At 43.9% G+C, this 18,594-nt stretch overlaps 1 protein-coding gene across 3 annotated transcripts in view; it reads right to left on the reverse strand.

The window, feature by feature from the left end:
* Positions 1–7,160: 7,160 nt before the first annotated feature.
* Positions 7,161–18,594, reverse strand: part of Lcmt1 (leucine carboxyl methyltransferase 1) — a 65,337-nt gene continuing 53,903 nt past the window's right edge. For all 3 annotated transcript variants that reach the window (XM_050143255.1, XM_050143256.1, XM_050143257.1), the window contains 4 exons: positions 15,467–15,568; positions 14,331–14,422; positions 9,200–9,297; positions 7,161–7,375 (listed from right to left, as the gene is read on the reverse strand). In XM_050143255.1, the coding sequence (XP_049999212.1) occupies positions 7,353–7,375; positions 9,200–9,297; positions 14,331–14,422; positions 15,467–15,568 (315 nt within the window). In that variant the 3' untranslated portion in view covers positions 7,161–7,352. The remainder of the gene's footprint in view (positions 7,376–9,199; positions 9,298–14,330; positions 14,423–15,466; positions 15,569–18,594) is intronic.

The following is an 18,594-nucleotide window of genomic DNA, read 5'->3' on the forward strand; positions in this document are numbered from 1 at the left end:
AACTCCCACCCCCAGCACTGTACTGAGAGGATTCAGATAATTAAAACTGGAGCACTTAGTGTGAGCTTTAGCCTGCGAACAGTGCCGTGTCTACACTGCTGCTTCTAACTACCCACTGGTCTCGTTAACGCAGAGCAAAAGACTGCAGTGAAGACAGGGGCCAAGCGGGAAAAAAGGGGTAATGGGGTTGGGGGTACAGAACAGGGGTGAGGGGCTGGAGATGGGTAAAGCAGAGTTCCTCAGACTCTTCGAAAAACACCCCTCTAAGAAGGTTTTAGACATTGTTCTCAGTCACCCATAACACCACACAGACACATCTGCTTACGGTCTTGGGAAGGATATTCTTAGGGAGCATTGTAATAACCACCCCTCAAGAAACAGTTTTCCCCTCTCCATTCTTCTTTTATTGAAATTTTATTTTTTATATAACATATTCAGATTATGGTTTCTCCTCCCTCAAATCCACCAAGATCCTACCCACCTCCCTTCCTATCTGAAGTCATGCCTTTCCTATCTCTCCTTAAAAAACAAACAGGCATCTAAAGAATAATAATAAAATAAGATAAAACCAAAAACAAACAAGCTGGAATAGAACAAAACTAACAGAAAAAAAAATAGCCAAAGGAAAAAATACAAGAAACACACATAGACACGTTTGTACACACAGGAATCCCACAAAACCAGAAATCCTGAAGCCATAATATATGCACAAAGAACTGTAAAGTTGTAAGGAAGGAAGGAAGGAAGGAAGGAAGGAAGGAAGGAAGGAAGGAAGGAAGGAAGGAAGGAAGGAAGGAAGGAAGAAGGAAGGGAGGGGGAAAAAGCAATGCTCTGACTAACATTTTGAGACAGAGAACCTCTGAAGACGCCAGAGTTCACCTTGTGCTGGCCAACTACTGCTGGGCACGTGGCCTACCGTTGCATTCCCAGGAGACTCTTGGAGAAAACTAATATTTCATCTGTGAGTGGTTATCAGTTGTAGATCGCTTCTGGGTTCGAGATGGGGCTCGTGTTCCCTCCTCAGTGCTGGGACTCCATCCTGGTGCAGACCCACGCCAGCCCTGTGCATGCTGCCACAGTCTCTTAGCTCACATGTGTGTTGGTCCTACTGTGTTTAGAAGGCCTTATTTCTTTAGCATGTGCCATCCTTTCTGGCTCTTATAATCTTTCTACCTCCTCTTCTACAGGGTGTCTTGAGCCGTGAGGGAGGGATTTGATAGAGACATCCCATTTAGGACTGAGTGTCTGAAGGTCTCCCATTCTCTGCACATTGTTGGCTGTGGGTCTCTCTGTATTTGTTCCTATCTACTCCTGGAGGAATGGTCTCTGATGACGGCTAAGTGAGACACTAGCCTATGGATATAGCAAAATGTAGTTAGATGTCATTTTATTGCTATAGTATTTGCTTTTCCCCTAGGTCCCTGGCCTATCTGGTTTTAGGTTTCTGGCCATCAGAGCAGCATCAGGGATGGTGTGGTGGTTTGAATGAGAATGGCCCACACAGGTTCATATATTTGCATGTTTAATCACCAAAGGGTGGAACTGTTTAAAAGGATTAGAAGGATTAGGAGGTGTGGCCTTGTTGGAAAAAGTGTCACTGAGGGTGAACTTTGAGGTTTCAAAAGCCCATGCCAGGCCTCCCCCTCTGTGTGTGTGTGTGTGTGTGTGTGTGTGTGTGTGTGTCTTGTTCAGAAAGTCTTTTCCTGTGTCAATGACTTGAAGCCTATTTCCCATTTTCTCTTCTGTTAGATTCAAACTATCTTATGTTGAGGTTGTTGATCCATTTGGAGTTCCATTTCATATAGGGTGATAAATATGGATCTATTTGCGTTATCCTACATGCAGCCATGCAGTTTGAGCATCGCTGCTTGTTGAAGATGCTATATTGTTGGGAACTGCAGACCATCAGACCCTGAATTTTCCATGACCCTGCCTGCCAGAGTAAACAACTTGTTTTCCTATGCTTGTAGCTGCTCTGAGCAAACAACTTGTTTTGCAGCTGCTCTGAGCATGAGACCCTGATGGCAGGGGAGTGGTTTCGGGTGGCCTGCTGCTGAAGAATCCTGAGAGCTAGGGTGTGGCCATTGGTCAGGGAAGGCACTATAAAAGCTGCCCTGGAATACAATAAAGTTGGCATTCTTGTTTCAAGGATGACCCGTGTCTCTGTCTATGTGTGTGTACTTCGATCTCCAGGCCCTTGCCCGACTAGTGAACCATCCCATAGTGCAGGTGCAGGTGGTATGCTACAGGCATAATATCATAGTACACATAGTACTAGTGATACAGAACCCCAGTTCACATAGTAGTAAGGACGTTATACTGTATTAGTCAGGGTTCTCAAGAGTAACAGAGATGATAGAATAGAATAGAATAGAATAGAATAGAATAGAATAGAATAGAATAGAATAGAAAATAGATAGATGATAGATAGATAGATGATAGAGATGGATAGATAGATAGATAGATAGATAGATAGATAGATAGATAGATAGATAGAGATAGATTATATGGCTGCCCATCTGCCAGTGAATGGAAGTTCCAAAAATCCAGTAGTTGTTCAGTCTGCCAGGCTGAATGCCTCAGCTTGCCTTCAGTATACACTGGAATCCCAAAGAAATAGACTCAAATGCCAGTGAAGAAATGAACTTGCTAGTAAGGGCAAGAGCAAGCAGGCAAGGAGAAAAAGCTTCTTTTTCCATATTCTTGTCTAGGCTTCTAGCAGAAGTCATAACCCAGATTAAAGGTAGGTCTTCTACCTCAAAAGGTCTGGATTAAATATGTGTCTTCCCATCTCAAAGGATGGAATTGAAATTAAGTAAATTTCCCTCTTTAAGCAAAAATCTCTCACAGGTGTGTCCCATTTCTGGTTTTAGTTAATTCCAGATGTAGTCAAGTTGACAACCAAGAACAGCCATATAAATAGGTATGGAGAGAGTGGACAACTTTGTCTTGTTCCTGATTTCAGTGGAAATGCTTTAAGGTTTCTGTCCATTTGGGTAATGTTGGGTGTGGGCTTGCTGTGAATTGCTTCTTTTATTTTGTGGTGTGTCCCTGTATCCCTAATCTTTCCAGGACTTTTATCATGAAGGTCTGTTGGATTTTGTCAAGGGCCTTTTCTGCATTTCATGAGATGATCATGTGGCTTTTGTCTTTTAGTATTTTTATGTGATGAATTACGTTTATTGATTTATGTATGTTGAACCATTCTGGCACGTCTGGGATGAAGTCTACTTGGTTATGGTGAATGAGCATTATGATGTGCTCTTAGATTCAGTTTACAAGTATTTTATTGATAATTTTTGCATATATATTCATAAGGGAAAATGGTCTGTAATTCTCTTTCTTCATTGAGTCTTTATGTGGTTTAGGCATCAGAATAACTTTGGCCTCATGGAAAGAATTAGGCAATGTTCCATTTGTATCTATTTTGTGAAATAATTTGAGGAGTACTGGCAAAGAAGAAATAAAATGAACATGTTAGGCTCCTGACTTTTAGCTAGGTACTGTCTGGGTGGGAGATAGAACCAAGGCTGGAGACAAGACCTACCCATCCCATCACTGACTGAAGCCAGCCTACAGTGGGGAGTGGGGGAAGAACATAGTGTCTACTCCTAAAGCGCACAAATGCACATGTGAAGAGGTGGCAAGTTGGCAAGATGACCTGGAGGATGCAGCTCTTGCCATGCCAGGCCTGATGGCTCACCTGATCCCTGGTACCCTCTGGAAAGAACCAGCTTCCAAAGTTTGTCTTCTAACTTCCACACACACACTCACACAACCCTAAAAACACAGTCTTTAAAAATGAAAGTCTTTTCAAACCAGAACAGTTGTTGCCTGAATGATTGTTAAACTCTTCAAGATGAACTGAAGGCTGCAACAGCTACCTCTTGGCTTTAGATTGCTCCTTCACAGAATCCATGTCTGAATACACGATAAACAAATCTTTGGCGTCATATTTGCCCGGTCCTAGCAGCGGTTCACCTCTTAGTCTCAGCACCCTAGTTATACTTTCTCTTGCACTTGGCAGTGCAGGACTGCCACATTTGCCACAGCAGGACAATATGCATCTTATTGTGATGTTTCCCCAAAGACGATGTTCCTTTTGTCATCATGCTCCTGCGCCTGAGGTTGAAGGGTCACCATATTCAAGGCTGAAAATTATACTGTTCAGATTCAGCCTTATTAGTCAAGTTTAAAATATAAAACTATGATTAATATATCTGAGAATTACCTATTATTTTAAAGGTCATTTTTCAAAATACATGCTTCAACAAATGTAAAATTGATTTTCATTCAGTTTTGTTGTTAATACCTGGTCATTTGTACCTTGCTTTTTCAAAAGGAGTCAGAAAATAAGGAGGCTCAAACCCCTTACCCTGGCAACTGGGAGGCCAAACCCTGCATTACAGGACATGAGACCTTATTTCAAAGACATTTGAAGAGTTTGAAAGTCCTGCTTCATGGAGTACATGGAGAGCCTCTGTTCTTACAGATTTGCTGCATTTCTTTTGGTATCAGTGCTATTAGTTGGGTATTGCCTCAAGAAAAGAAAAAAGCTTTTTTTATGCTGGTGATGCAGAGCTTGAGGCATAGATATACTGAGAGTTAAGTGGACATGGACACCATGTCCATTTGCCTCTGGCCAGACTGGAAGAAAGGCCTTCATAAGAAGTGCGGAATGTCAGTTTATGCTACATTTGGGAACTTGATGTGTAGGAGCTGACAAACAGCGTATCTGTGACAATCGCCACATTCCATTGCCCACATTTATTCAACTGGAAGGATGGTTCTCAGAAGACAGAACAGCTGCAAATCAGGTTGTGGAAACCCCTTTGCCCCATGGATGTATTTTAAAAACTGAATTGAAGCCAGGCGATGGTGGCGCATAACTTTAATCCCAGCACTAGGGAGACAGAGGCAGGCGGATCTCTGTGAGTTTGAGGTGAGCCTGGTCTACAACAGCTAGTCCCAGAACAGGTTCCAAAGCTATAGAGAAACCCTGTCCTGAAAACGAAAAATAAATAAAAATAAAAGAAAAACCAACCAACCAACAAACAAAAAAATTGAATTGAGTCATCACATTTTATTTCTTAATGTTTGTCTCTAATATTTTATATCATTAAAATTCATAGTAAAATTTTTTAAAATGTCTTGCATGATGGTGTACAACTTTAATTCCAGCATGAATGTAGAAGGCAGAGGCAGGCCGATCTCTGTGAGTTCAAGGGCAGTCTGGTCTATATAGTCAGTTCTAGGCCAGCTAGGGATATATATATATATATATATCTTGATGATATATAGATCATCAAGAGTGAGAACTTGAACTTGGTCTCAAAACTAAATACTTAAAACATTAAAATGAAAAAGCTATGCTATCTCTTAGTCTGGGTTTTACTGCTCTGAAGAGACACCATAACTACAGCAACTCCTATAAAGGAAAACATTTCACTGGGGCTGGCTTATAGTTCAGAGGTTTAGTCCATTATCATCATGATGGGAAGCATGGTAGCGTGCAGGTAGACATGGTGCTGGAGAAGGAGCTGAGAGTTCTACATCTGAATCTGCAGACAGCACAAAGAGAATGTGGGTGTGGTTTGTGCATCTGAGACCTCAAGGCCCACCCCCTAGTGACACACTTCCTCCAACTAAACCACATCGACTCCAGCAAGACCCCCTCCTAATAGTGCCACTTCCCTATGAGCCTCTGGGATCCATTTTCTTTCAAACCATCACAGGCTACAAAAACAAGCAAAACCAATGCCCACATTTACCAGTGATGATGTGTCTTTATGTTTATTCCATTCCTTATCTTATTAAATCACAGACTTGCTCCACTAAACTGAGCTTCCCACTATGGCCCCAGGGTTCCATATACAAGAAAATAAGACACACCATTCCAAACCCAAGACCCTCCTGTCCTGAGATTGAAAGGAAAAGCCTTCTCTTGGGCAATTCACTTTCTTCCAGGCTGTCTAAACGGACTACTCCAATGACGCACACCACAGGTGGAGCACAGCTGAGTGCCCAGGGAATACTGGTTCCAAGTGGAGCAGGGAACTGTGACCTCAGCTGAGGACCATGCCGGAGCTTCCCCACAGCCATGTGTATTCATGCAGCTCCAGCATAGGGCTGGAGTTTTTCCCCCTTAAACTGTGGGGCCCTAATCGGCAGCATAATGACCGTATTAATCTCGTTACTGTTGCTGTGGCTTATCATAACTCCAGAGCCTGAAAAACACCACACATTTATTTACTTATGGTTCTGGAGATCAGAAAGAAGAAAGCTGGAACTTTATCTGTCAAGTTTTTGAGGGTGTATGGGAATGGGAGGCATCTTTCTGGGGACTCCCGGCCTTTTAAAAGACTTAATTTTTATTAGTTTTAGTGATGTAAGTATGTGTGCACCCATGTGTGGGTGTATGCAAGTGAGTGCAGGTGCCCACAGAGAATGGGGACTTCAGATTCCCCTGGAGCTGGAGTAACAGCCAGGAGCCACCCAGTATGGGTGCTGGGAACTGGACTTGGTTCCTCTGTAAGAACAGTACGTGTTCTTAACCTGAGTCATCGCTCCAGCCCCTTGTCTCTTTTAGCTTATAGAAATTGCTTATATTCCTTATCTTTTGGCCCTTCCCACCAGCCTCAAAACCCCTCCCTCCGCAATCTCCTTCAGTCAATGTCCACTGTCTGGCTGTGTCTTCTTGTCTGGCTCATGTGGATCCTTGTGATTGCATCAGAGCCCCAGATGACCCCTAACAATCTTGTTTTGAGACCCTTATCTTAATCTCATTGGCCAAATGCCCATTTGCCGCAGAAGCTGACATGTATACAGGTTCCAAGCAGCCAGGGTACGTAAGGAGGAGTTACACAACCTGCCACGGCAACTGGAATGAACGAGGCAAGGCAGCAGGCTGGCCCAGCCACGGCAGCAGCAACACCACAGAAGAGCTCCAGCATCTGTGGCAGGTCAAGGGTCAGGGTCCACGAGGTGTCGCAATAAAGAGCACAGGGAGGAGTAAATTCCCAAATGGATTCTGACTCACAGGGCAAACCAAGGTCCAAGTAAGATGCAGGCTCCTGGGTTTTAGCGGCCATGGATGTGAACCCTGGTCCACCCACAGAGCAAAGAAGGTGAGCAGACGCCAGCCAAGTCTGACACACAGACAAATGGCAAGTGAGATTTATTTAAACAATGATAGTGACAGGAGCAGGATCTGGTGTGACCACCTTTGTAACCAAGGGTTCTGGATGTGCAACAGGGCCCACAAGAGAGACGAGCTACCCATCCCTCAGGGGGCCCAGGGCACTCCCTCGGCTGGAGACTTGGACTTCCACCTCAGCACGAACCTTCACAGATTAATAGGTTATCTCCTGCAAACCTAAGGGGAGGAAACACAGATACGGTCAGATGCCTGTGGCAGAGTAAAGAAGCTAGGGGTGGGGGTGAGCACGGCACTGCTACATGTCCAAGAGCTGGCCCTGGGCACCAGCACAGCTCACTGCTGGACCTCGAACCCTTCCTGTGTGAAACGAGATTTCAAAAGAAAGTGAGAGGTCAAGCTAGCTTTTGTTTATGGGTGGTTTAAAATGGATTAACAAAGCATTTCATAACAATTTATGGGCTCTCAGCAGTAAATGTCCAAAATCTACCTGCTAACTGCTGACCTTTGAACAAACACAGAGCTGGTTCTTCACTGTGTGCTGATACACTGAAGAAGCCTCTGACATTAAAATGTTTATTATCCCAACCTGGGCGTGCTGGTGTATATCTGTAAACACAGCACTCGGGAGGCTGGAGCAGGAGGCCAGCCTGGATTTCAGACCCCTTCCCAAAGCGCACCAAAAGGCGGTGGGGCGACAAAAACAGAAGCAGTTCAACCTACTGTTTAATGACAGGTAACTTAAACCCGCTAGAAACCTGCAGTTCCCAAATCTTGGGAAGTTGAAATACATGCAGACACAGTCTTGTGATAGGATTTAATACACTCATTGCAATTATGTTCTTTGAGAAGTTTGGTGGCAAGGGATAAAATGCTTATGTCACATGATGAAACTGGAAAAGCTCAGAAGTCCAGTTATAGGAACATGTAAAGTCAGCTCTACTGAAGATAAGAGTTCAGCAAAAGGGCAAAGGGTGTAGACCAGGGCAGTGCCACACTCTCTTCATGGTTTTTCTGCTTTCACATGTATGAGGTTCCAGGGGGCACACCTGTAATTCTGGTAGGCCAAAGTAGGAGGAATGCCAAGGTTAAGGCCAGGGTGCTTTACAAGTCTCAAAGAATCAAACAAAAAAGGTAAATAAATAAACTATAGATGAGTGTGTGTAAATATATTTTTTAAATAAATAAAGTATCCAGAACACAGCGGAGGAAGCATCACTAAGAGGTTGCCTGAGACCAGAGCTTCTGTGCTCTACCTTTTTCAAGTTCCCAAGTTCCAACTACAATTTCCTTTATTATTAGAGGAGAGTCTAATATAAAACACAACAATAAAGGAATTTCCACCCAAAACCAAGTTGGAAGGACTCTCTAGGCTGAACTGTGGAGCCCAAGCAGGCTGGACTACCAGCTGCCATCGGATCACATTGTGAGAAGCTGGAAGGCACTGGGGACCTGGAATCTGATGTGGTCTTGCCGGGCTGTTCTGCTCAGGAATAACCATGCCCTGGGAAGCAGAGCAACTGGGGCAGGAGTCAGCGGAGGCTGGATCCAAACCTGAGAGCCAGGTGCTCAGGTCCCTCCTTGAGCCTCGAGGTATTGCATGCCTGTCAGGAAACTACGCCTCAACCTTAGAGAGAGGAGGGAGAAACTGCCCTGGAAACTGGGTGAGTCTTTTAGAAACCAAACGATCCATGTGTTAGTATCCAGCAAACATGGCTGTGCGCTGGTGAAAGGGCAAACGCTGGTTATTTTTATTAAGACTATTACTTTAAACTCTCAAGGCTTTCAACCTCCCAAATGCGGAAATCCTACGGCAGGCCTGACGAGGGCTGGCTAGCTGGTTGAGGATTTGTGGTTTAGAGAGTTCGCCTAGTTCTGTGCTACAAAAACCTGGAAGAACAAATGATGACTTCTCTGGACACTCTGTGGGTGTGCATCCATGTTTCTCTAGTTCTCTGAACCTCAACTGCCTGGTGCACCTTTCGTTCTTGGGAGAAGGCTGTCCTGCCTCCGGCCAGGTGACAGACAGAGGCACTCTCTTACCGAGTTCCTGGCCTCCACGGGTGGCCCAGCAGAGGCAGTAATGCCGCATAAGCTGCTCCAGAAGCTCCAGTTCATCCAAGAACTCGAGGGATTCTATTCTGTGCAGAAGTCAGAACAGGAGATGGAGATCGCAGTTAGGAAGAGCTAGTCCGCAGTAATGACATGTTCATGATACCACATGGAAAGAACTTTGATACACAACAGTATGCATGCTGTGGCTAAGAAAAATGGGGAATGGGGAAGGTCTGGAGAAATGGCTCAGCTAAGTTAAGGGCACTTGCTGCTCTTCCAGAGGATCCAGGTTCAATTTTCAGCACCCACTCACATGGAGGTTTACAACTGTATTTAACTCTAGTTCCAGGGGATCTGGCTCCCTCTTTTGGCCTCTGGGGATACCAGGCACACACTGCATGCATGCACACACGCACACACACACACACACACAGGCAAAACATTCATATGTAAATAGATCCATATGTATCACCATACACAAAACTCAAGTCCAAATGGATCAAAGACCAAAATAAAACCAATCACACTTAAATCTCATAAAAGAGAAAGTGGGTAGTACACTTGAACGCATTGGCATAGGAGACCACTTCCTAAGTATAACCCCAGTAGCACATACACTGAGAGCAACAATTAATAAATGGGACCTCCTGATACTGAGACACTTCTGTAAAGCAAAGGACATGGTCAACAAGACAAAATGGCAGCCTACAGGATGGGAAAAGATCTTCACCGACCCCATATTGGACAAAGGACTAATCTCTAAAAAATGTACAAAGAACTCAAGAAACTGGGCAACAAAAGAACAAATAATCCAATAAAAAAGGGGTACAGACCTAAATAGAGAAGTCTCAAAATACGAATCTCAAATGGCCAAAGGACACTTAAGGAAATATTCAACATCCTTAGCTATCAGAGAATGCAAATAAAACAACTCTGAGATCCCATCTTACACCCGTAAGAATGGCCAAGATAAAAAACACTGATGACAACTTATGCTGGAGAGGATGTGGGGTAAAGGGAACACTCCTCCATTGCTGATAGGAATGCAAACTGGCACAGTTGCTTTGGAAATCAGTGTGGCGATTACTCAGACAATTAGGAAATAATCTACCTCAAGACCGAGCAATACCACTTTTGAGTATATACTCAAAGGACGCTCAATCATACCACAAGGACATGTGCTCAACTATGTTCATAGAAGCATTGTTTGTCATAGTCAGAACCTGGAAACAACCTAAATGCCCCTCGACCAAAGAATGAATAAAGAAAATGTGGTAATTTACACAATGGAATACTTGAAATTTTGACATCTTGAAATTTTCAGGCAAATGGATGGATCTAGAAAAAAAACATATTGAATGAGGTAACCCAGACCCAGAAAGACAAAAGTCATATGTACTCACTCATAAGTGGCTTTTAAACATAAAGCAAAGAAAAACCAGCCTACAGTCCACAACCCCAAAGAACCTAGACAACAAAGAGAACCCAAGAGAGACATACATGGATCTTATAGGAAGGAGAGAAAAGACAAGATCTTCCGAGTAAATTGGGAGTGTGGGTGTCATGGGAGAGAGTAGAAGCGGGAGGGAAGGGAGAGGAGCAGAGAAAATGTATATATAGCTCAATAAAAACAATAGAAAAAAAAGTATGATGTACCAGCCACAGGAAAGCTGAGAAGGGCTCAAAAAAAAAAAAAAAAAGATAAATTTAAAGTAAGATTTATTATCTTTAAAGACATTTAGGAATATGTCTTTAAATATTTAAATAAAGACTCATCCTCAATTATTCCATGGCAAACACTACAAATAAAATCAATTACAAGAAAAAATTAAAAGTTGTTAAGCCATAAGAATTGTTTGTAAAAAAAAAAAAGATGTTCACACACATGAAATTAAAATAAATCTTCAAAAAGAAGAAGCAATTCAGGAAGTTTAGCTCAGGAAAACAGTACACACTTGGAATGTGCAGTCTTGAAGAAAGGAGAAGGAGGGTAAGGAAGGAATGGGAAGAAAGGGAGGGCCGGAGAACAAGGAAGGGTGAGTGGAGAAAGGAAAAGGAGAAAGAGGAAGAAGGGTTACCTCAAAGGTCAAGACAAATGAACTAGAAAGGTCTCTGGAATGCTTATGGCAAAGGACTACTTTCTTTGCCCTGCAACTCTTTATAGAGTTCTAGAACTTCAGCATGAAAAACTTTCATAATAATTTAAAAGAAGAAAAGAACAATCCAATAGAAAAGAAAAACAAGAGGTCTTCAAATTCATTTACGAGAAAACAAATATAAATGAAAACACAAGATAGTTGTCTTAAGACCTCTATTGCTGTGATGAAAGACCATGGCCAAAAGCAACTTGGGGAGGAGAGGGTTTATTCAGCTCATACTTTCTCATTGCTGTTCAGCACCAAAGAAGTCAGGACAGGAACTCAAACAGAGCAGGAACCTGGAGGCAGGAGCTGATGCAGAGGCCATGGAAGGGTGCTGCTTACTGGCTTGCTCAGCCTGCTTATAGAATCTAGGACTCAGAGAAGGTACTCACCCACAGTGGACTAGGCCCTACCTCATAAACCTCAATTAACAAAATGCCCTACAGGCCAGCTTATAGCCTGATCTTATGGAGGCATTTTTCTATCCTTCCCTCCTCTTAGATGACTTTTGCTTCTGTTAAGCTGACATAAAACTAGCCAGAACAGTAGTTTTTCAACACTCAGACAAACAAAGATTGAAAGCTGAATACAGAAGAAAAGGCACTTTCTCAATTGCTAGCAATATGACAAAACAGGACTGCCTCCCTTGAAGGCATTTTAGCCTCTTTCAACACAAAGAAAGAACATCCTCTAATCCTGTGATCAATCTGCCTCTTTAAGAGCTTACCCTGCATGCAAAGATAAATGGTCAAGAGCATTTCTACAGCAGCACTTCCAATCTGGTAACAAGCAAAAACTGAACTATAGGAGACCATCTGCATGAACTAAAACATGCTCATACCTCAGGTCTCTACAGCCACACTATGAACCAGGGCAGATCTACATGGGTTAATATGGGATAATTCCAAGACATACCCTGGAGCATTTCAGACAGGGTGTTTAGCAAGGAATGTGTGCTTAGTATAACACCACCAGTGCAAAGAAAGCAGCGTGCACCTGTTTTGGGTGAATGACTAAAACTCTGAGGAAAAATAAATATTTTCACTTAACCTTAAGTGTTTGTTATAGTAACAGAAAGCTAACTAGTGCAGAAAATTAGCACAGAGAGTAAGACAGGTTTCTCTGCTGCCACAGACCTGCTTACTGCATGGCTTTTGGAGTGTGGTGTGCCAAAGAAGTGTAGAGAAGCAGGCCAGAGTGAGGCCAAAATGCTGGTAAAAACCCAGAAAACATGGCAATGCTGGAGAAGTTTAGGGTGGAAATGAAAATGGACTAGGAACTGGATATGAGGCCACCCCTGTCACTCTGTGGCAAACAACCTGATTGCATCTTGCCCATGCCAGGGACTTTGTGCGGCAGAGATGCAAAATAATGGACGACAAATTTATCTGATGGCGGAGGCGTCACAGGAGCAAGGCAATGGTGTGCGGCAGCAGGACTGTGCAGTGAGACGCAGAAGCCAATGTGACGGAGGAGAGATTCACAAAGAATGCAGTCCAGAAGCCGGAAAAAATGCTCATTAGGGAAGACTGCTTCCTGCTCTTCCAGAGGACCTGAGTCCAGTTATCAGTACTTCCTGCTCTTCCAGAGGACCTGAGCCAATATCCCTGGTGCAGACAAGAAAGTGTACACAAAGCCCATGTGACATTCAGAGTCAGGAGGCCTGTTCAGGGAGCAAAGGCCATCTCCTGTCACACCTGGTCTCTGTTAGGGTTACATGCTGCTGTCTACAAAAGACCACGGCTGCATGAGACAAAGGACCGCCCAGAAGGGAGTTATTCTCCCTGGGCTGATGCTCATTACAGACTCCCTCTGGTTGTTCAGAATAAATCTGCCAGAGCAACAGCATTATATGTCAGACCAGAGATGTTCAAAACATCACCTCGACACCTATGAAGTGGAAGCTAGCATGATCAAAAAAAAAAAAAAGAAGCTTCCACAAGAATCCATAAATCATCAACCTATGAGAGGACACTCTCAAAGCATTCACTGCCTAGATAACTGATCCTTGGGCACAGGAAAAACAAACAACACAAAAGAAATGATATTTTTCTAAATGTCAGTAAGATCTAAGAGCAAGTCCAAAAGTTCCTCACATGATCTTGTAGCAGACCTCAAACTGTACCTCAAGGTCTCCAAAGGAGAGGGGAGGACAGATGAGGAAGCACAGAACAACTAAGAAATGAACCAAACAGGCAGCAACACAGGTCTATGCAGGCACAGTGATGTTCCCTAGTACTGATGCATTGGAGATGCTAAAACAAGTAAGCTACAAGACCACACGAGTAAATGTCCAAACTGTCCCTCTTTAAATTTCTTTACAATTACCACAATATTAGTTATTGTTACCTACACTGCTATGCAAGCATGTAAACAAAATATGAAGGGTTCAAGACTTTGATATTACAAATATAAATATAATCCATTAAGCTTTAAAAAGGGAATATGACTTCTGTAACCACCGTGTATAGTATGAACCCCCTGATTTAGAAACCAGAGTCTATGTATCAATAAATATTTATCTGTGTAAAGGACTATTGGAGAACAGGTCCAACTTGTTAATAAGAGCTAACTGTACCATGTAAATATATAAGACTTCATGCCTTCAGCAGGAAACAGTTTTAGAACAATGACTATATCTTTCTTTTATAACAAAGAAAGTCCATTTAAAGATGTCATTCAAGGTCTTATCCCTTAGAAGTCACGGGTGACATCATCTTCTCTCTAAGACAAGGATTATACAAAGAGGCGGCTCTGGGAATTTTCCGGGAGTAACTATTTATTTCAGTTCAAATCGTCTGCTTTGGCAAAGGCGCTATCTCAGCCAGTGGCTAATGAGTTACTCTCTCAAGCTTTTACCAATGTTTACCTTATTTCAAAATAAGCCTGACTAAGGTTAGCCTTGTGTTCAGTAAAGAACACAGACGGTCAGCCTCTCACTGGCAACCATCTGAAGCCTGGGCTTAGCACTCACATACCTGTTCACCTCTGCCCGTGGAAGCCCACTGTACAGCTCCATCATGTCCACTGCGGACGCTGTCTCCCACCCGTTCAATAGCAGCCGTTCCTTCTGAAAGGGGGTGGAGAAACATGGGTGATTCCCAGCATGTACACCTGAGACCGTGAAGCACACAGGATTTCTCTGAGAGTGGTTCCATTCCAAAAGCCCATGTCTAGTCCCTTTTCTATTCTATATGCACATGCAGTGTTTTCCTGGGGAAACCCATTAGAGTATAGAGACACAAAGAAAAAATTTCTCCTACAAACAAACAGTTATTTGTTTGGTTCGACGGCTGGCTGGCTTCAGAGTTTTGCCAGGTATTGGAGCTTGCTAGCCCAGGCTGGTCTCAAACATATGATCTTTCTGCCTCAGTCTACCAAGCGATAGGATTGCAGGTGTGAGCAACATGCCACTTAGTAGTCATGTGACACAGTTTATTTAAATGGTGGCAGGTATGGGAGGTTATCTCCAGCAAACAAATGCCTTTTTCCTTTTTAAAGGGCCTACCAAAGATTAAGAGCAACACAAAGCTGTATTAATCACCTATAAAATGTAGACCATGGACAGATGCCAAGTCAAACACACAATAAAACATGCCTTCAATCTACCAGACAAAGTGAAGCCGGTCTGGGAAGCAGAAGCATAGAGGAGCTACTGTTGAGTTGTAGGGAGTGATCGTGGTAACATTACCCTGGAAGAAAGCTCAACAGTAGGAGGGCCCTTAACAAGCACTTAGCGTGGAAACATGTATTGTCTAGCAAATGTCAAAAAAACATTTTGATGACACCAACAAATAATATCGTGGCGGGCGGTGAGAAAACAGTAACAAAATACTGACAATTACTGAAGCTGACTGATAGGATATGGGTGTTTGCTAATCTAGTCTTTTATGCTTGTCTGAAATTCTGCATAATACAAAGTGATTTATACAAAAAGTATGCCTAATGAAAACAAACTGTAGGGAAATGTCAATTTGTGTTTTCTCTATCAAGGGGATATTCAGGACTTGAGTTCTCCTACCACTAGGAGCACCCTCTGCCTGTGTCACAGACATAACAGGGCTTCTCATGGTGTAGCTGCCATGGAGAGCAAGTGCTCAGAATCTGCTCTGACCTGGGACTCTAGTGACTTGCAGGTTTCCACTCCCGCCAGATCACACTGTCGCCTTCGGAGGTTTTCAATCATGATCTGCCCAAACCGGTCATCCATGTTCACCTGAGAAGGGAAAACGCTGGTTAGCCACAACCTTAAAGGTCTGTGTCCTAAATAAGCAAAACATAATATCCAGTTAAGGCTGACATTTGGAAAGACACACAGGAGCAGCTCAGGAGGGGTGTGTGACAGAAAACTGAACTGATGTATCCCCCATAAAGGGCAGCACACACCCACTTACATGCCTACCTAGTACAACAATTCTATTGTTGGCAGAGAGGCTCACACACATGTGCAAAGATGCAATGTTAAATGTAACTGGAATGTGGGGAGAATTATCTGTTAACTGCAATCGATTCTATTACCTTCATAAAATGAAATACCATATAGCTGTGAAAGCAGACAAGAAAAATAGAGAGATAGGCACAGAATGATTTTAAGATAAACTCTTAAGAGCAAATTATAGCCAGGCAGTGGTGTACACCTTTAATCCCAGCACTTAAGAAGTAGAAGCAAGTGGAGTTTGAGAACAGCCTGGTATACAGAGCTAGTTCCAGGACAGCCAGGGCTACACAAAGAAATCCTGTCCTAAACCACCTCCCCCAAAAAGAAGAAGTAGTAGCAAAGTATAGGACTGGTGAGAGGGGCCAAACAGGTAAAGTCACTTGTTGCAAAGCCTGACTACCTAAATTTAATCCCCAGGACCACATGGTAGAAGAGAACCAACTCCTACAGGTTACCCTCTGACTTACACACATACACACACTCCCCATGGCACATGTGTGTACATGCAGAATCATATACAATAAATAAATATTTAAAAAATTAAGAAGCAAGGAATAGAGAAATGTGAACAGAATGTTACCCCGTGCTTTCAAGAGACAAGCTAACCTGTCTTTACTGCATTTAACAAACACAGAGCAGGCAGCACTATTTCCCAAGCAGAAGACTGAGGTCTAGGGTCAGAGAGAGATCTGCTTGTCTCGATATAACCTTTCTGATTGTTTGGTTTTATTTTGTTTCTGAGATAGTCTTTTGTCTGTGTGAGCCTTAAACTGGTGCTCCTCCTGCCCCTCCTGCCTTAGCCTCCCGAGTGCCAGAAAACATGTGTACTGTCACAGCACACATACCAGCACCCTGTCACACACAAAGCCAGACAACAGCAATGCTATCCTCTCTCCTGTGCCTCAGGGCAGGTGTCTGAGAGCACGTTCTTCTTCATTTTATTGCCTGGGTTTGAATCCTGGCTAGACAGCAGCTGTGACCCTGGAGAAGCTGGGCAACTTAAGTCTGTCTGGCAGAACTAAGACCAACCTTAGAGATTTGTATGACTGTGAAGTAGACAAAGACGTGGAGAACTTACACAGCAGTGCTAAGCACAGAATGTGTGGGAAGGGAAGTGGGTGCTGCCCACCCGACCACCAGCATGGCTTTGTCACTGTAAACCATTTACTGGGAAAAGCACATAAGCAACTAATCTACACTGTGAGGCTGCTGATGGTTGAGGACTGTTGATTTAAGTTTCATTTCTATTGACAAAGTGAAGATGGTGGGAGCTGAACCAGGTGAGGAACAGCTGGAGGCAGGGCACTGAAATCTGGCGCAGTCCCAGGTGTGCTCCCGAGTAAAAGGCCTTGAGTTAGAATCAGCCCACCACCTTCCAGAGAGTGCTAGATAAATGCTTCTGGACAGAGAGTGCAGAGGCCAGTGAGCAAAGCAGCACACACACGACATGTGGTGGCTGTAATGGTAAAAGTAAAACGCTGCAGATCCCCGAGTGGCTGCGGCAGGCAGCAGGTCCACCATAAGTCCCCGAAGTGGCTGTAGGCAGCAGGCCATGAGACCATGCTGCAGGCCCCCCTAAGTGGCTGCAAGTAGTGGGCAGTGGGCCCCGAGAGCAGCCAGTCCCAGGCAGGGATGGTGCAGTTCCCCAAGTGGCTGCAGTGGGGGCCATGAGAGGCAGCGAGTCCCAGGTAGGGAGCTGCAGTATCAGCAGATGAGAGACCAATAGGCACGCTATGCAGAGTGAAGTTGGATATTTATTCAGTGGGTTATGGAAGGAAAGGGGAGAAGGGGGAAGAGCAGAGAGAGAGGGAGAGATGAAGAGAAAGAAAGAGAGAGAGAAACAGAGGGGGTAAGAGGAGAAGTGGGGAGAAGGGAGAGACAGAAGCTGCTTCTTCAAGAGAGAGATGGAAAGGGAGGCTGGAAGCTGAAGATCAGCTTGCCTGGGGGGGGGGCGGGGGCGTGGCTTGTCTGAGCAAGGGGCTGAGCAGACCATTACAGCAGCCATTCTCCATGGGTGTGCAGGCCATACTAAGGATGCTTCCAGAAAAAAGCCGAGGGCTGGCTTCCATGGCCAGTGGTCCTGGAGGGAAGGCAGGCTGAGGAACATTTGCAGTTGTAAAGTGGGAAGGAGGACAGTCAGCCAACCAAGAACCTGAACCCAGGCTGGAGTGGAGAAGGACGTACTGAACCCCAATCTAGCCTGGACCTCTCCACTACTTGGCCAAGTCTTCTCGCTGCTCTTGCATGCAATGAATTAAAAAGGAAATTATAAAGTAAGATCCCACTGAAAAGAATTTTTTAAAAAGCTAGTTATGATGGTGAACATCTGGAATCCCAACACTTGGGAGGCAGAAGCAGGACCATCACCCAAGTATGAGGTCTATATAGCAAGTTCCAAGCTAGCCAGGGTACACAGTAAGACTGTCTCAAAAAAACCTAAGTAAGTAAATAATAAAAACAGCTAGCACGCATTCTGCTTGTTACTTGCCCCAAAAGGCCAAAGGTCAGAGTTTGTGACTTGTTTCTAGGTTCTTCAAGGTTATTGTGCTTCTACCTTACACAAAGCTCCCACCTCGTTGTAAATCAGAGTTCTGCTCTCTCAAAGCTATTGTCAACAGGTGTGGCTAATTGCCAGGCCCTGCACTCCTGGAATAGGGAAGTGGTTTGTTCCTACCTAAAACAAAAGTCTAAGAATCCAACTAAGTTCCAGTGTCCTTTATGGAAATAACTTGGGATTCCACCCAGGGAGTGGTTTGCCTACAAAGTGCTTGGTCTAGGGTGTGAGCATGACTTGGTAACTTGCT

Source organism: Alexandromys fortis, unplaced genomic scaffold (genome assembly GCF_014885135.2).
Source record: "Alexandromys fortis isolate MF-2015 unplaced genomic scaffold, M_Fortis_MF-2015_v1.1 scaffold_45, whole genome shotgun sequence".
NCBI classification, from domain to species: Eukaryota; Metazoa; Chordata; class Mammalia; order Rodentia; family Cricetidae; genus Alexandromys; species Alexandromys fortis.